At 39.0% G+C, this 18985-nt stretch overlaps 1 protein-coding gene across 3 annotated transcripts in view; it reads left to right on the forward strand.

The window, feature by feature from the left end:
* Positions 1 to 17803, forward strand: part of MCM10 (minichromosome maintenance 10 replication initiation factor) — a 40481-nt gene extending 22678 nt beyond the window's left edge. For all 3 annotated transcript variants that reach the window (XM_006776169.2, XM_006776167.2, XM_006776168.2), the window contains exons 10-20: positions 683 to 882; positions 2189 to 2289; positions 3397 to 3507; positions 3594 to 3711; positions 5810 to 6038; positions 7118 to 7262; positions 8116 to 8234; positions 10283 to 10396; positions 12895 to 13040; positions 16010 to 16052; positions 16143 to 17803. In XM_006776169.2, coding sequence (XP_006776232.1) covers positions 683 to 882; positions 2189 to 2289; positions 3397 to 3507; positions 3594 to 3711; positions 5810 to 6038; positions 7118 to 7262; positions 8116 to 8234; positions 10283 to 10396; positions 12895 to 13040; positions 16010 to 16052; positions 16143 to 16226 — 1410 coding nt within the window. In that variant the 3' untranslated portion in view covers positions 16227 to 17803. The remainder of the gene's footprint in view (positions 1 to 682; positions 883 to 2188; positions 2290 to 3396; positions 3508 to 3593; positions 3712 to 5809; positions 6039 to 7117; positions 7263 to 8115; positions 8235 to 10282; positions 10397 to 12894; positions 13041 to 16009; positions 16053 to 16142) is intronic.
* The last annotated feature ends 1182 nt before the right edge of the window (positions 17804 to 18985 follow it).

An 18985-nucleotide genomic window follows, 5' to 3' on the forward strand; every position in this document is an offset into this window, starting at 1 on the left:
CATATCTAAGGGCTCACCCAGTAGAATAATAGTATGCTGTTTCTCTTTTGCTCCTTTCACTGAAGGAACATTTGTCCAAGAGTCAACCAGAAAAAATAGAAAAATCTCACTAGAAGCTGATTTTGTCTTATTTTTTAAAATTAATTTTTATTGAGGTAAAAATCACATAACATACAATCAACCATTTTAAATGTACACTTCAGTGCTACTTAGTATATTCACTGTTGTGTAACCACCAGCTCTCTAGTTTCGAAACCTTTTCATCACCCCATAAAAACATTTCTCAACCCCCTTACCTCCATCTCCTGGTGACCTCTAACCTGCTTCCTGTCTCTAAATTTGCCTGCTCTGGATATGTGACATGAGGAAGCATACAATATGTTATGTGATCTTTTGTGTCTGACTTCTTTCATTTGGTGTTATTTTGATTGTAGAAAGAGTACAAAGGGAGTGAACTATATCACTTTTTTTTAACCTAATTAGTGCTTTAGTTAGAATTTAAGAGAACTTCTTTCCCCTGTTCACTGCATGACTATACTTTGCAAATGGTTTGGAGGTCAGTAGGGAGGGCTCTGCACACAGAATGGTGTCTCACAAAGCTGGGAGAAAGGGACCCTGTGGGTGTACATTGTTTTCTGGACTGTTACCCTAATCCTGAGGCAGCCTCTCTTCCTTTTTGCAGAAGGACTGCGAGTACTGTCAGTATCACATCCAGGCCCAGTATAAGAAGCTCAGTGCCAAGCGAGCTGACTTGCAGTCCACCTTCTCCGGAGGACGAATTCCGAAGAAGTTTGCCAGCAAAGGCACCAGTCTGAGAGAACGGCTGTGTCAGGATGGTTTTTACTATGGAGGGGTTTCTTCAGCATCATATGCAGCCTCAGTGTAAGACATTCTTGAGCTGCCTTTGAGACCAGGACTTGCTTATCTGATAAGAATAAACCTAGTGGTTGTACATTTCTGTAATGGTCCTAGAAGAATTGTGCAGGTTTTATCTTTAATAGATGAGGGCCTCTTTTATTCCCAGGTAGAGAGAAAAGCCACAGAACAGAGAAATTGAGCCATGTCACGATGGTCTTTAACAATAAACCCATGCTTCCTGTTTGGGTTCTAATGTGAATAGTGGAACTGTATTTGGTAGTTAAAAGACTGTTAATCATTGTGTTGACATCCTTTAAATCATTTCCCTTATTATGTATGATTAGAGTAAGGTTGCAGACCTCTTAAAATCCATATTTAATTCAGTGAATGAATATGCAGCTTCACAAAGGGGCATGGAAGGTAGGCGTTTGTGGCCTCTTTTCTGGGGATCAGCCTCTCCAGAGTCCCTGAGTGGGTGATCGATGACCATTCCCTTATTGTGAAAAGCACATCTGGGTACGTGATGTCTGTGGACTTGGCACAAGGGAGCTATAGTTGATCCAAGAACTAAGCGTAGATTTTGTCCCATGTCCAACAGAAATTAGGCAAGAGAACTCGCACTTCCTGCCTATTTTGTAATATCAAGCTCATTTTTAAATTCGAAATAGTTTCTGTGATTTTCCAAATTACAAAAAGCAGCGAACATTATTTTAAAATATATATATGTATATATTATGTATATATATATATGTAAAATATATATATGTATATGTTAGCTCCTTGTTATAGCTGCTTCTAGGTGGCTTATATTTTTCCATATGCATAAATTTTTAGTAATTTAAAATGAAATCATACTGTATCTAGTTAATAACTTTTTTAACAAAATATTGTTTTCTTTATCAAATATTTGTGGCATTATTTTTAGTGGCTACATAGTATTCTTTTACATGACTGCAATAATTTACACAATTTCCTATGGTTAAACCTTAATGGTGTTTCTGATTTTTAATGTTATAAAGCTTTTGTTAATATCCTGTTTTTTGAATAGACAATTATTCTAAGATAAATTCCTAGATTTCTTGACTAAAGTGTTGGCATATTTTTTATTTCTTTTGTCAAATTTTCCTTCCAGGTGGCCTCAATCAAATTTGCATGTTGCTGTTTTTCACATCTGTGATACAATGCTTTCACCAGTTATGCTATAGGGTCATGATAGTAAGAGTCTAGTTATATGCTGTTTTGAGGAACTGTGCATACTTCTGTGCCTTCTTCACTTTATCAGAATACTGAAGTTCAATGATTTTCCTTTGGGGGTGACTTGTCATTACAGTGCAGCAGCTGGTGCTCCTAAAAAGAAGATTCAAACCACTCTGACTAATCTCGTCGTGAAGGGCACAGATTTGATCATTCAGGAAACTCAACAAAAACTTGGTAACTTTGTTTCTCAAAACTACATTTCTTTCTGTTGCTTAAATGTGTAGGTGTAGTCTTTAGGATTAAAAATGGTCACATTTTATACTCTAAATTATGAGTATCCACTCCTCACTATCTTAGTAATATGGCCTAAGCTGAAGGAATCAAGGTTAGTTGGCAGCATCTTAAGAAAAAGCAGCATGTTCATCTTGACTGTGTCTTAGCTTAGTATGCTTTTTAAAATTTCTTGATGTATCTGGGTCTAACTCTTAATGTCCAGTATTAGAATCATTAGTATCAGGTTTCTAATCAAACCCATCTGTTTTCTTTTGTTAAAACATATAGATCAGAAAATGCTGCCTTCACCCTGTAATTGGGGCTTTATTCATTTACTTATTGATTGATTGATTTCAGAGAGGAAAGGAGAAGGAGAGATAGAAACATCAATGATGAGAGAATCATTGATCAGCTGCCTCCTGCACACCCCCCACTGGGGATCGAGCCCGCAACCCAAGCATGTGCCCTTGGCCGGAATCGAACCCAGGACCCTTCAGTCCACAGGCCAACGCTCTATCTGCTGAGCCAAGCTGCCTAGGGTGGGGCTTTATTCGTTTAACAGCAGCCAGGGCCTAGTGTGGACCCTTATCCATAGTGCATATTCCAGAAATAGTGTATGATGTGACCCCACAGATATGAGTATTCTAATCATTACTCAAAATAAGTTATATTTGCCATCCCCTTGTCCTACTAGTCTGATTAGAGGTTAAGGATCCTTTTTTCTCTTGGTATTCCATCTAGTTCATTTACAAATGACGTAAGTTATGAATGCAGAGTTTAAAAGTAATGTCAGCCCTGGCCTGGCTGGTTTGGCTCAGTGGATAGAGCATCGGCCTGGGGACTGAAGTCCCAGGTTCGATTCCGGTCAAGAGCACATGCCTGGGTTGCAGGCTCGATCCCTAGTAGGGGCATGCAGGAAGCAGCCGATCAGTGATTCTCATCATTAATGTTTCAATCTCTCCCTTCTCTGAAATCAATAAAAATATATTTCAAAAATAAAAGTAATGTCACATAACACCAAAGGGTTTAAATTTCAGATCCTCTAAAGCTGATGTTTGTATATTCCAGGAATAGCCCAGAAGAGCTTGTCTTGCTCTGAGGAATTCAGAGAATTGATGGACTTGCCCACATTTGGAGCCAGAAACTTGAAACAACATTTAGCCAAAGCCAAATCATCAGGTAGAGTCAGCTTGTACCTGCTTAGCATTCATATCTGAGTTCCCGCTGCCTCTCAGAATTCCTTCAATCTATGACTTGTGTTTTAGGGATCGTGGGAAGCCCAAAACCTGCTTTTCAGTCTATCTCAGCATCAGCCCTCCTGAAGCAACAGAAGCAGCTTATATTAGAGATGAGGAAGAGGAAATCAGAAGAAATGGAGAAACGGTAAGAGTAACATTTAATATCCCTGCTTGGATAACTGGTCTCAGGAATCCTCAAAATATCTTCAGAGATTTCAGAAATGCACTTTACATTTTGGATGGTTGGATATCTTTTTCACTTTTAAAAGTGTTAAAATAATTTTGACATAACCTAAGTAGATAGCATTTAAAGTTACATATTTCTGACTTACGTTAGTGAATCCTGAGACTGAGTGGTACAGGTTACAGTAATTAATATCACCGTGGAAAAGAAAAGACCCTTATCTATAGTGCACATCTGAAAAGGGTATGGGGAAAGGGGAAAGAAAGTATGTTTGGCTCCTGTTTCTTAGTTTGGCACAATTAGGTTTTTAATTACAGGCCACACAATGAGTAGTTTTTGTAGTTGTTGAGGTAAATGACAAAAATGAGGCACTGAAAATGAACTCATTTTAGAGACAAAATCAAGTGGGAATGAATATGGAAGGTAAATTAAAGATCCTTTTTTTTTACTTTAAATAAATTTTTATTTTTCAATTACAGTTGACATATATTAGTTTCAGTTATACAGTCCAGTGATTAGACATTATATGACTTACTAAGTGATTATCCCAAAGATTCTTTAGCTCAAATTATCTGAATAGTAATGAGATAATAGTAATGGTAATAAGTACGTACAGGTGCTTAACATGTACCTTGAACACTGTGTTAAGGTCTCAGCTGTTCCTTACAATAATGTGCAGAATGGATATCTATAGAGATATTCATCATGTGCCAACAGATGACATAAGTGTATGTGTGTACATAAAAATATATGTAGAATTGTGGACCTTGTGGGAAATAAGAGAGCACCTGTCAGTTTAAAGGCATTATAATTTGTAGTTTTTCAGAATTTGACTGAACAAGTTAAACATATCTTTGGGAAGGATGTAATGGGAAGTTTTCTGGCAAGAGTGGGTCTGTGGTAGTGACAAGAATAGTGGCCTGGGCCTTAACCGGTTTGGCTCAGTAGATAGAGCATCGGCCTGCGGACTGGAGGGTCCCAGGTTCGATTCTGGTCAAGGGCATGTACCTTGGTTGCGGGCACATCCCTAGTAGGGATATGCAGGAGGCAGCTGTGTCTCTCTCATTGATGTTTCTAATTCTCTAACCCTCTTCCTTCCTCTCTGTAAAAAAATCAATAAAATGTATATTTTTTTAAAAAAGAATATTGGCCTGGGTTTACCTTGTACTAATCCTGAGTCTGTCCCTGTGAGCACATGGGTCTTGGGCCTCAATTTCTTCATCTATACGGTGAGAGGTTTGTACTAGATGACTTCTGATTTTTGTTTTTAAATAGCTCTTAATACTGTATGTAAAGTAGTCACCATCAGAATTATAAAACCTATCTGTTGATGACTTCCAAATTTATCACATGAGTTATCTCTTTCCAGTAGAATAAACTAAAATACAGAGAGATTTGGCAAATTCCTAAAGATCTAGGTGAATTCTTAGACTAATCAGAGAGCTAGGAATATAGTCCATAGCTCACCTTCAGGGCTGTGTTCTATAGACCAGCAGTCGCCAACCTTTTGGACCTCACGGACCACCAGGGGTCTGTGGACCACCGGTTGGCGACTGCTGCTATATACAGCACCCACTAGAAAGCTAATTGATAAAAATAGTGATCAGTGCCCTAGCTGGTTTGGCTCAGTGGATAGAGCGTCTGCTTGCAGACTGAGGGGTCCCGGGTTCAATTCCCACCAAGGGCACATGCCTGGGTTGCAGACTCGATCCCCAGTGGGGGGGCATGCAGGAGGCAGCCGATCTATGATTCTCTCTCATCGTTGATGTTTCTGTCTCCCCCTCTCCTTTCCTCTCTGAAATCAATAAAATATTTTTTTTTTAAAAAGTGATCAGTTCTAAATTGGTAAAACAATTAGAGCTTTTTCAATGAAAAATCAGACAACTTAGGAGTGAAGAGTTAATGAAACTAGCATTCTTCTTAATAGCATGCTATTCTAAATTACTAACCGAGGAAGGGAAATATTACTGACAACTACTCATCAGCTGGTGGCCTACCTGCAGTCTCTCAGTCTATTACTTTGTGCTTGCAAAGTGTGTGATTGCATATTTCTTTAAAGATTTTTACAAAGCTCAAATGAGGTCTCGAGCCCAGCTGTGCCATCGTCTTCTCGACAGCCCCCTCCTCGGTCTCCACCAACAGGGGCCGAGTTCCCCAGGCTGGAAGCAACCCCACCCACACCGGTGCCCAAGCTGGGGCGAGGCATCTCAGAAGGAGATGATGTTCTCTTTTTTGATGAGTCACCACCTCCAAAACCAAAACTGAGTGCTTTAGCAGAAGCCAAAAAGGTAACTGGTATTTGTTTTCTTTAGTGTTTGAATTTGCTTTTCATAGACATAGCTGGAGTTTCTCACTTTATATATCTATGATCAGGAATGACAGCCACGCAGTAGCTATTTATTGATCATGATTGTTAAAGTCAGTGAAATTTTAAATGATACTGATGTCAACATAATGCAATTAATTTAGTCCAAGAAAATTAGCCATTATCTCAACGCTTTTTTGTCAGGCTGAAGGAGATAGCCTAGAAGAAAATACTGTTTTATAACTGGAAACACTGGCATTAGGGGAAAAAATTCTTGAAATTATTGAGGCAAGATGGTAAAATAGTGGCTTAAAGAATCCCTTAAAAGAAATCTTACACATAATAACCGAGTTGCTCGGATTGAAGTGGAAGTGGAAGTGCTCAAAACCCCACTGCTCAGCATGTTCCACCACTCCCCTTCCTGAGTCACCCTGTCTTGAGTTGTCTTCTCTTTGCTGTAGTAGCAGCAATAACCACATGGAAGGCAAAGGCGAGCTGTAAGTCAAAGCTGTACCTACAGTAATAATAATAATTGCATGGCTTCATCACTGTTACTGTCCCTGTGATAGATGTGCCAGTGCTATTTTTTGTGTCCAAGTGTGTGTTTCACATGCATTATCTCATTTATACAACCCTCAAAGATAGGAAGGTGCTATTATCTCTGCTTTAGAAATGTAGAAACTGAGGCTGAACAATTATGTAACTAAGGTTACAATCCAGTAAGTGACAGAGCTGGAATTCTATCCTAATTCTGTCTGATTCTAAAACAAATTTCCAAAATGTTTATGTGGTTCCTCTAGGGGTCTAGAACCCTATAGACTAGCTGATGTTAAACTTACAATATTTAAATAAGCTGAGACTTCATTTACTAAGTTATAAGACCTGTTTCCTATACTTTTAAATTTTAATAATAGTAGTAATGTTAAATAAAATGAAGATATTTTGCCAATTTATATTTGAGAGCTGCCAGAATTCATTGGTTAATAACTGGAAAGGGATATGGAGCTACAAATGCCTATCTCATTGTTTAGATTTTTATCTCCCTCTCCTTCTTTTTTCTAGCTAGCTGCTATAACCAAATTAAGGGCAAAAGGCCAAATTCTTTCAAAAACAGACCCAAACAGCATTAAAAAGAAGAAAAACTACCCCGAGGATGTCCTGGAAGTGAAGGCACGTGTAGAAAAGAATACCACATTCTCTCCACAAGGTACTGCAGATTTCAGAGTTCACAGTAAAAGAGAAGGAAGTATTTAAGCCATAACCAGCATTTCTGATATCGTTATTATTTTACTTCAGTTTACCTCTAGGTAGAATACTTAAATAGAATTTCCACAACTGGAACTGTTTGTATTTTATAATTGCATTAAACTGAAAGTATGCACTATTTGAAAACTTGAATAAAGGATTACTCATTGGATCTTTGCATGTGTATATTAATATAAAGGTTTACTTTGAAAGAAGTAGAATTCCTTTGTTTAGAATTGCCCTATTTTTATTTTTATTTTTTGTTAATCCTCACTCGATATTTTTTCCATTGATTTTTAGACAGAGTGGAGGAGAGGGATGGAGAGAGAGAGAAACAGAAGAGAGAGAAGCATCGATCAGTTGCCTCCTATACTCGATCAAGCTGCAACCAAGCTATGTGCCCTTGACCGGAATCAAACCCGAGACAACTTCAGTCTGTAGGCTGATGCTCTATTCACTGAGGCAAATCGACTAGGGCTGCCCTATTTTTATTTAAAAAACTGAAGTTGACAATGTCATTTTAACATCAATTTGTAAATAGCATACTTGTTATCTCTTTTCATAGTCAGTGTACCTGTTTTAAGGTGAAAAATATTTTAATTCAGTGGTCAAATTTACTGCCTCCCATATTCTAGTTTCTGCATCTCAGCTCACTTCTTAAGAGCCTTCCTCTGCTGGTAGCTAGTGGAGTGAATTAAGTTTGAAGGGACTGGTGGGCAGAGACAGAGAGAGTGAAGGAAACTGAGTGGATAAGGCCCACTGTTTTATGACAGTAGGTGGGCTATACCAGCTGATGCTTTTTCTTTCTCCTCTAGCTGAGGATGAATTGGAGCCTGCCAGGAAAAAAAGGAGAGAACAGCTTGCCTACCTGGAATCTGAAGAATTTCAGAAAATTCTAAAAGCAAAATCCAAGCACACAGGGATCCTAAAGGAGGTAAGAGCTCAAAAGATTAAAGATGGTAGAGCTGCCATTCAGACTCTCAGTGCTTTGTTGTGGGACTAAGAATTTGTTTCTTTTACCTCAACCAGGATGTAGCTGCATGTCAGTTTGTGAGCCTAACATTTTTTTAAAAATGGATCACCACTGTCTACTGTTTTCTGCCTTGCAATGTGAAAGGGATTTTTCCATTCAAATATTTTTATATTGGCATTTCAAATGCTCTAAATCAGCAGCTCTCAACCCAATACTCCCAGTGCCCCTTTTTAATAATAAGTATTTTGTATTGTTCCCTTATTATCCTGAAATAACATTTATGATGATGTAATCACCTAACTAGATGAATTTTATTGAAATGTTAATATCTTAAATGTAATGTAAAAAAGAAAAAGGGAAATATTTATATTAAAAATATGTATTTTATTATGTAAGTACATGGACACAACACCCTAGAAGAAATATTGAAGTATGAAGTAGAGTGTTAGATTTTTATTTGAGACAGATATTAAGGAAGACTCATAGAGATGTATTTTCTTAGTAACTTAAATACCATAGGCCTGTTTCTTTCAAAATGGGATTTTTTAAAAAAAAACTAAAATGGTGAATAATCCTGGGAAACTTTTGAAAACACCAATGTGCAGTAGTCCCTCCATATACATAAGAGTTGCCTAAATGCACTCTTAGAATATTCAGTGTATATTAAAACCATGCACACATATTGTAGGGTTTGATATAAAGCAGTAGGTTCAGTGGTGATAATTGGATTTTCATCCACATGACCCAAAGAACATTCAGGGGGACTGTTCTGTGCATTGCAGATGGTGTAGCAGCCTTGGCCCCTGCTGATAGCAAGGGTAGCCATTATTGAGATAACAAAAAAGTGTCCCCACAGATTTTCTTTTTTTTCTTTTTTTATATATTTTATTGATTTTTACAGAGAGAAAGGGAGAGGGATAGAGAGTTAGGAACATCGATGAGAGAGAAACATCGATCTGCTGCCTCCTGCAAGCCCCCTATTGGGGATCAAGCCAGCAACCAAGATCCATGCCCTTGACCAGAATCGAACCCGAAACCTTCCTTCAGTCTGAGGGCCGACGCCCTCTATCCACTGACCCAAACCGATTAAGGCCCACAGATTTTCAAATGTCCTCTTGGTGGCACTAATCACCCCCATTTAGTGCCACTACTCTACATGATCTGCTATTCTTTTGATTAGCAAATGACATGAAGGTTATATATCATACCTTTTTTTCTGGACTTGAAATTAGGAAAGATGCTCAAATACTGTAGAGCTGAACTTCATTCCTGTTGTGGCCACCAAAGACCCTGGGACTTTATGTCTTAGCTGCACTAACTCCAGACCTATGACCACATTCTGCTGTAAATATCTCACTCCCGCCCTAACCGGTTTGGCTCAGTGGATAGAGCATCAGTCTGCGGACTGAAGGGTCCCAGGTTTGATTCCAGTCAAGGACCATGTACCTTGGTAACGGGCACATCCCCAGGGAGTATGCAGGAGGCAGCTGATCAATGTGTCTCTCTCATCGATGTTTGTAACTCTCTATTCCTCTCTGTAAAAAAATCAATAAAATATATATATTTTTAAAAAATATCTCATTGCCCTCATATCTCCTCCCTGTTGTTCCAAACAGGCAGGATTGCTCCTAACAAGTACTTGGTCTGGAGAAGAGTGTAGAATAGGGTGGGCTGTCATTGCTGGGGAGGTATTGAGTACCTTCCATAGCTGGAGTCTGTATTGGGATAGTAGGACTGGTTCCTTTCTGGTGCACACTTGACATGGTAACACTGTTAGTAATGGTAGTATTTCAAGTTTGTATTTAGTGTTTTAAAAATCACATGCTTTTGTACCCTTTTTTTGCATGTCAATAACTTGTTTCTACTTATGATCATCTCTTGGTTTGCATTTACCAAGCTATTATCAAGTGGTCCTCATTGACAGGAAGTTTGTTCCATTCTATTATTGAACTGTTGTCTGAGTATATGTTGAATTTGGTAAAGGTCTCCTGTATGCCTTGCCATTTCAGGCCGAGGCTGAGCTGCAAGAACTCTATTTTGAGCCACTGGTGAAGAAAGAACAAATGGAAGAAAAGATGAGAAACATCAAAGAAGTGAAATGTCGAGTGGTGACATGCAAGACGGTGAGTGCAGGAGGACGGTTTGACTGCGGGCCCTATGTTGTGCTGCTGTGACTCAGCGGAACATGGTGATCTGTGGGATGTGGGGCCATATCTTACGACCAGAATCTTGCTTAAGCCATTTATTTACACTGGAAACAAAACTGTTACGATAGCCCAGGAGCTGGCTTTATATCCACTGTCCAGTGAGCTCTGATAAGGGGGAGCATTTGTAGTGAGGTTTTCTTCTCATTTGACCTCAGCTCCCAGTTCTGCAGACAAGCCTTTAATGTCTCTTCCCCTTTTGCCCATTGGACCCAAGTTATTACGTGTTTCTCATACATCCTCAGATCACAGCTCCTGGGACCTTGGTTGAACAACTTGATCTGGGATATCATGATATGACCAAGTACTGTTGTCTCTTTCTACTCAGGGCTTACCTTACTAAATTGAATCCCAAGGCAGTGTGAATTGTATTATTGTCTATGTTTGCAGAATTTTTATCCTAAGTCTGTGAGAAAATAATAAATTCCCTATTTCTCAACATTAATTTAAAAATGACTCCCCACTCCATCCTGGCCAGGTGGCTTAGTGGGTGAGAGTGTTGTTCCCATAAGCCAAGGTTACAGGGTCAATCCCCAGTCAGGGCACGTATAAGAATCAACCAATGAATGCATGAATAGGTGGAACAACAAGTCAATGTTTCTTTCTCTTACTCTCAAAAAAAAAATCAAATTTTTAAAAAACTGGCTCCCAAAAAAGCTCTTGTTGAGCACTATATTATATCATTACCAGTCATTTTCTCCCTGCCTGCTAGTCAGCCTTATTTGCATGTAAGAGGAGGAAGAGGCTTAGCTTACCAAAAACAATTTTTTATATCTTTATTCTTTCTAAAGCCTTAGAAATGTTCCTTTACATTTAGGAAGTGGCCCTGAAACAGCCACAACTAAAAGGGCTTCCTAAGAAAGTTCAGACCTTGGAAGATAAGTAAAGGTTTTACCTCAGATGACAGCTTTTACTCTGAGAAAGTTGCAAACCTAAGGACATAGCTGGTGTATTAGTTTCCTGTTTCTGCTCTTAACAAATGCCCACTGATGTGGTAGCTTAAAACAAATTTATTGTCCAGCCCGCATGGCTCAGTGGTTGAGCATCAACTTATGAACCAGGAGGTCATAGTTCAATTCCTGGCCAGGGCACATGCCTGGGTTTCGGGCTTGATCCCCAGTGTGGGGTATGCAGGAGGCAGCCCATCAATGATTCTCTCTGATCATCGATATTTCTCTCTCCCTCTCCCTTCCTCTCTGAAATCAATAAAAATATATTTAAAAAACAAACACACAAATTTATTACCTTACAGTTCTGTAGGTCAGACGTCTGTGTAGGTTTAACAGGGCTAAAGTCCAGGGCTGTATTCCTTTCTGGAGACTCTAGGGGAGAAACCATTTCCTTGCCTTTCCTGGCTTTGAGATCCCACCCGTATTCCTTGGTTTGTGACCTCTTCCTTCCTCTTCAAAGCCAGCCATGGCAGGTTGGACCCTCTCATGGCATCACTCAAACCTCCTTTCCTTTGTCTCACTTCCACTTTTAAGAACATCTTGTGATTCCTTTGGACCCACCTACATAATCCAAGGTAACCTCCCTATCTTAAAGTCACCTGGTAGGTGTGTACATCTTTGTGTGGGGGTAAGAATTATTCTGCCTACGGCAGCTAGCATATCACTCTGCTCTGCACTTTTTTTTTACTTTTTTAGAGAAATATCAATGAGAGAGAGAAACATCAATGGGTTGCCTCCCATATACAGCCCAATCAGGGATCGAACCTGCAACCTAGTTATGTGGATATGTGCCCTGACTGGGAATCAATCCTGCAACCTTCACGAGACCCCACTCCAACCATCTGAGCCAGGGCTGCTCTGCACTTGTTGAGGTTGTCAAAAGTCTGGAATTATTTATCTAGACTCAGTGTAATTAGCAGAAATTAACATTGTACTATCCCAGCATCTTTTTTGAGCTTCAGCTACCATTTCTTACTCTCTTCAGTCCTGTTGAGAATCAAAATTAAGTGAATTATTTAATATTTGTCTTGGTTTTGCTACTTAAAAAAATAGGAGTAGTAAGCTTATATCCTTTCAGAGGCCTTGTAAGAGAAAGTGACCGAGCTGCTGATCCACTTCCTCAGTGGGACCCGTGCCTGTGTCCCGAGACCAGGGACTGCAGTGAGCCCAGGACAGCCCAGCCCAGGCTATTGAGAGGCTTCCAGTATTTTTCTTCCCCTGACCTTCCTATTGTCTTGATGTCACAAGATTATTGCGTGTTTAGTACCTGACTAGAAATTGAAGCAAACATGAGAAAAGGTGGTATTGGTATGAGGGACCCAGGAAATCACAGGGCTCATGGTAACTGAAAGATAAGGTGGTCACTCCACTAGCAAGCACCTGGATCATGACGAGAGGACAGATTGCTGTCGTAGCTCACAAGTTTCTCCTTCAAAGCTCTTGACCGCGTGTGTTGGTTTTATGCAGTGTGCCTATACCCACTTCAAGCCTTTGGAGACCTGCATCAGTGAGCAACATGACTACCATTGGCACGACGGCATAAAAAGGTTTTTCAAGTGTCCCTGTGGAAACAGATGCATCTCCCTTGACAGGCTTCCCAAAAAGCATTGCAGGTATGAGGACTGCCTGGAGTGTCTTGGCCCATCTGGACTTCTTGAACCCTTTTTTCAATTCTTACGTGATGCTGTCCCATTGAAACACTGGACAATCCTTTGTGAGAGTCAAGCCTTATTTCCGTGCCTTCTTACAGCTCCTGCAGAGAAGGGATCCTGCCCTCTTCACTGCTTTATCCCCAATACACGTTGCCTGACCTCTCGTACAGCGGTCGCCAACCGGTGGTTCGTCAGGTCCGAAAGGTTGGCAACCGCTGCTCTAGTAGGTCCTCAGAAACATTTGTTGAATCAGTCAATGAAGTATGGATAAGGTGGGTTGGGGAGTATGTGTATTTGCTGAGTGCTAGGAGATTGGATTATTTCCCTCTACTCTTAAGGAGTTTTCTTTTTATTTTGGGGGGTACTTCAGATATAGAGACAGCTATTATTGTGTTGGGTGTTATTCACATAGAACACACCATGAATACACCCTCTGAAGTTCAAGGTGGCTGATCACACGCAGCTTGTAGTACACCATCACTGGTCCATTCGATGCTCACCCTATGTATCTACCATCACATGTGCTGCATAATCACATGTTAGTCATGACATGGTATCTGTCATAATGCCATGGCCACCATGTCTTCCCGTGTTTGTGGTGATGCTGGTGTAAACAGACCTATGCTGCTAGTCATTTCCCTCTAAGTAGTCCTGCTCTAGCAGTCTAAAGTGTAGTTAAATATATTTCCCTGATGATTGCCTTTTGGACTCAAGGGTTAGTAATGTTTAATTTCTAAATTGATTTTCATTATTACTAATTTCTAACTTTATTACATGGTTCTTAAAAGACATAATGTTTGTATGATATTAATCCTTTGGAATTTGAGGCAATTTTAGGATCACCTGTAGTCTTCCCAAGAATATCTCACCAGAATATTCACACTACCTTTTTGTTTCTTGTTTGGTTTTTGTTCTTGTTTCCTGAAACCCATGCTTCACTACTTCAAGTTATCCCAGGTCTGATTTGGGAGGAAGGGGACTTGAACTGAACTTCATACTAGTTCATCATCTTGTCAGGAGCTGATTTGTGAATTGTTCATTCTAGTATATAATTGTTTTAAGTAGCTAGATATATATTACTCAACTTCTCTAAAATATTGTGACAACAGCTTTTGTAAACATTTGAGTACAGAGAAGTTCTGTTCATTAAGGATAAGCAGTTAAGTACAGCTCACAGATAGAAGCACAAGATACCTTTTTGGCTTCCAGGTGACACTGTTATTTTTGTAAGAGTAGCTGCTTTCTCTGGTCTTTTTCTCTTGTCAGTTCTAGATCTAGAGCAGAAGTGGGCAGACACTTTCTGTAAAAGGCCAGATAGTAAATATATTACGCTTTGCAAAGAGGCCACATGGTCTGTTTCACAACTACTCAGCTTTGCTGTTGTGGCTCTGTTCAAATCAAACTTCATTTACGAAAACAAGTACAGCCTGGATTTGGCCCATGGTTTGAATTTTTTTGCTGACCCCTGACTAGAACTGTGATTTTCTTTTTTTTTTTTTTTTTAGTAATATTAGTATCATCTAACTTTGTTTTGTATTGGTCTCAGCCTATCAATAACCAATGTTGTGGCTGGACCAGCCCTACTAGTTCTTACTATGATTGCAAGCTGCCCTTCAGCAATAACTATTAGGGAACTCTGAAAAGATACAGGTTTATTACTTATGAGACCTAAATATTACACAGCACACCTGGGGCCACACAGCAGGTCCCTGTGGAAAGCCTGGAGAAAGAGCACACTGGTCGGGGGTCCTGCGTTTATTGGGGTTAAGGTGCAGCCGGGGGTTTCCAAGGCTCACTGTTGATGAGTTTAAAATGTAAAAGGGGGAATTTAAAGCACAGGAAGAGAAAACAAGTAGCCCAAATGGTCATTTTTTGAATTAAGAGTTCTCTAAACCAAAGGAATCTCAATGTGGGGAGGCCGGCAGCTGGGCTGGCAGTGTGTTTGTTGAGTTAGCCATCTTCGAAGTGGATGCCTCTTTGAAATAGCAATCAAAGCTTAAGTCAGGCACCTGGATTACAAAAAGAAAAGAAGAGGCAAATGCCACGGCTTCCACTACCAAACTAGATAGAGAAGAATGGGGCAGATAAGGCAGTCCCCTGTGCCCCAGACCCGAGTGTAAGACATATTTCTATGTTTTCTCTGTATGTCTTTTCTGTTCCTCTCTTTCTTCCCCAGAGTAAATTCTACAGAAGATAAACTTTCCTCATAGTAGCCACATCCCTTCTCAGGGTTGGGACTCAAGCACCAAGTTAAAAAAGGAGAACAAGCATCTTTAGGTCACTTGAGCAATAAGAGAATGACCCTGTTTGGGTTATGAAAAAGGAGGAAAGATTATTCAGACCAGAAAAAGATCAATCGTTTTATTAGTATTATTATCATTATTATTAATTATTTCATTTTTTAAAATATATTTTATTGATTTCTTATAAAGATTGATGGTGAGCTGAATCTGACGGCTTCCTTTTTTAAAGTTTGATTTTAAATTTTAAAATATAAATATGATTGAAAAATATAATAATGACACCCTAGCCAGTTTGGCTCAACCTCTGAGCCATGCTGGCTGGTCAAGATTAATTCTTTTTTATCCCAACCTTTTAGTTCCAGAAAAAGAAACAGGGGTAGGTAAGCCTTAGGCTAGCTTCCTAAATCCCAGTGTCATCTTAGTGACTGTCAGTAGGAACCACGGTAACCATGGTTGCATTCATCACCTACCATGTGCACAAGTCTGCCATTCTATCATTAGAAATTCCATTTCTGATGTATCTGGCTTATTACAGAGTTGAAGACCATTTCTGAAAGGACTGGAGTGTGTATTTTCAGTAGCATTTGACCATAGCCTGTAATATGAGTGTCACCTTGATCAGCTTCTGCCTGATCTATGTGTGTGTGGGTCCATATCTGACTGCTGAGTAAATCTCTTCTATTTCAGTAACTGTGGTCTCTTCAAATGGGAGCGGGACAGAATGCTAAAGGTAGGTATGGCATTTATAAGATGACTGATTTTAGTGACCCATGCAAATAATGTTGACCCATTTCTTATGAAACTACTTTTCTTTTTCTAGGAAAAGACAGGTCCAAAAATAGGAGGAGAAACTCTGTTACCAAGAGGAGAAGAACATGCCAAATTCCTGAATAGCCTTAAATAGCCCTGACTTCTGACAGATGCCCACAACCTACATTGCTTCTTGTGGTTCTGGGAAAGCAAGGATTGGTTCTGTGTGGCCCAGGTTCCTGATTGACACAGTCAAAACAAGTGCTGGTTAAGTCTACAAGCTTTGCCTACATACTCCCCTTCATTGTGTTGATTAAACACCAAATTTAACATTAACCTATAAGTGGAAAATCAAGTTATCTTTATCTTCTGTGTTCTTAGTACCGATGGCCACATTCATACAAATTTTTGCCCCAAAACTGTAAGGTAAATTGAGATTCTGTGTTTCTTTATCTCTTGGGTTATAGAGTGTGCAGTATCACTTCTTTATCGCAATAAAGTTCTGGTTTTTATATGGACACAGAGGCAAAAGAATTAACTTAGCTTACCCCAGGCAAATCGCTTAAATTCTGGGCTTCAGTTTCCTTACCTGTAAAAGGAGGAAAGTTGGACTGACTGATCTTGAAATGTGTCTTTTAGCACTCATATTCTATAAATATATAACTTTTTTTATCTAGATAATTATGATCCTTGCCCTTGATTTAGCGATATAGTTTTGATATACTGATATTATAAGCCAGGTTTCTTCTTTCTGTTACATTACCTCTGTTTTGGTTTTGGCGTTGGTTTGTTTTTAATTGATTAAGTCACCAAACCACTGGCATTTCAAGTCCTGTCTGTATGGCTCTCTGCCCATACCATATTGTGGAGCTTTGAATGCAAATACCTAAAAATCTCATTTAAAAATACCATTTAAAGAAGCTGAAACCTTTAACCAAAATGAATGCAACATTTGAGAAGCTATGAAGCATGACTGAAAAACAGAAGCATCCCATAAATGGAGTTTGGGATTTGCCCGTGTACTTTATTATATTCATCAAGAATTACAGTTCAAGCTCTGGCAAATTATCATCAGAAAATCCCATTTAGGGGAGTCCTCTGCCTGTGCAATCTGGCTTTCCACATACCATTTGACCCAAATGAATGCTAATATCACTTAAAGATCAGGTAAATTGGTAGGATTATTGTATTGGGATTTGAGCTCTCGCTCGAAGTAGATTAGGCTTCCCCAAGATGGTGTTATGGTAGGAACATTACAATTACGGGAGGTGATTGTGGAAGATGGTTGATTTAGATATATAAGAGTCAAATAAAATTCATCAAACTCTGTGTGGGTAAAAGGTGCTATGTCTGCCTTTGTGCTTCCCCCTAAGGTCATACTCTAATAACTATATTTTTAGGAGTACTTTATTTCCAGGAGGTACTGGGTTTTCAGTTTTAACTAACAATAAAGTGCTTAATTCTTAATTAGAACTAAAACCACTTGAAACTGGTATTTTTAATGGCTTGCTTGGAGATGATTTGTCCCATGAACTTAGAACAAAGCTCTGTACTTGAAATGGTCACAACTGAGCAGCTGTGTAGAACTTGAACTCCAGGTTGCTTGTTGAGAAATTCCCTTCCTATGTGAGAACATGTTCTGGTTTGAAACAAGGGCATCCAAGTCCATATTCACTTGAATCTTGTATGTGAGTAGTGTGATATTCTTATAAAGATTGATGGTGAGCTGAATCTGACGGCTTCCTTTTTTAAAGTTTGATTTTAAATTTTAAAATATAAATATGATTGAAAAATATAATAATGACACCCTAGCCAGTTTGGCTCAGTACATGCCCAGGTTGCAGGCTCGATTCCCAGTAGGGGGCGTGCAGGAGGCAGCCTATCAATGATTCTCATCATTGATGTTTCTCTATCTCTCTTCCTCTAATTGAATGACTAAATGACTAATGATCTTGGGGAGTTTTCATTTAAGGTGGTTCTGTGTGCATGTGCCCATTTAAAATATTCAGGAACTTGAAGGGGTACATGGGCTGCCAGGGCGACTTGTTTGGATTAAAAATAGGATTAATCAGTGAGATCAATCTTTTAATCCTGCCCTCTTTATCAACATGTAATAAATGCTTTCATATAAAACCAAAGTGTGTGTTCAATTTTTCTTACCTTGTCATTGCCAGTGTAGGGCTTATTGTATAATCATGGGCCATTAAAACAGGTTCAGTACACAGAACAAAACTGGCTGTGTCCTACATGGAGAATTGTGGAGAACGTGATCTTCACAATAGATTATTTTTCTTTTTTCTTTTTTGCTTCTTTCTGTTTGGAGGAAATAAGTGACTTTTTAAAGAAAATCATCTTTCTTTTGAGTTTTGTCAAAATAAATGAAACACATTTTCTCTTCTGAATCACAAAAGGAAAACAAGTAATTTAGGAAACGATACAGAATAGTAATGATAGGTGTGGAATCTGCCCCAAAGAGAACTGAAAACATAAGTCTCGACTTTTAAAAATTTTCAGGTTTTCAACTTTTAAAATCATTACACATTGGCTGATGCGTACAGCAAAGTTTGCAGTTCCTAAATTGGACTTTTGTGTAGAAATAGATGATGATACAAGTAAAGCTTGATGTTTATAACATTAAATTTCTGATAACATTAATTTTTTAAAATGAGAGTAAGTCTGTCACAGATAACAGCCATCTACAAGTAATTCAGACATCTCTGATCCCATGTGGAGATTTGGAAACAACACAGCTCTCAAGAAGAATGGGTGGCTCAAAAAATGAAATTCTATATTTGCCATTAAGGAAAGAAGATAATACACCCAAAGAAAATAATACACAAAAGAGGAAGAAATCAGCTCATTCAAGTTGACAGCAGTTTGAAAAAGCTGTGGTACACTAGATAGCACTTTTCA

The sequence above is a fragment of the Myotis davidii genome, unplaced genomic scaffold (genome assembly GCF_000327345.1).
Source record: "Myotis davidii unplaced genomic scaffold, ASM32734v1 scaffold749, whole genome shotgun sequence".
NCBI classification, from domain to species: domain Eukaryota; kingdom Metazoa; phylum Chordata; class Mammalia; order Chiroptera; family Vespertilionidae; genus Myotis; species Myotis davidii.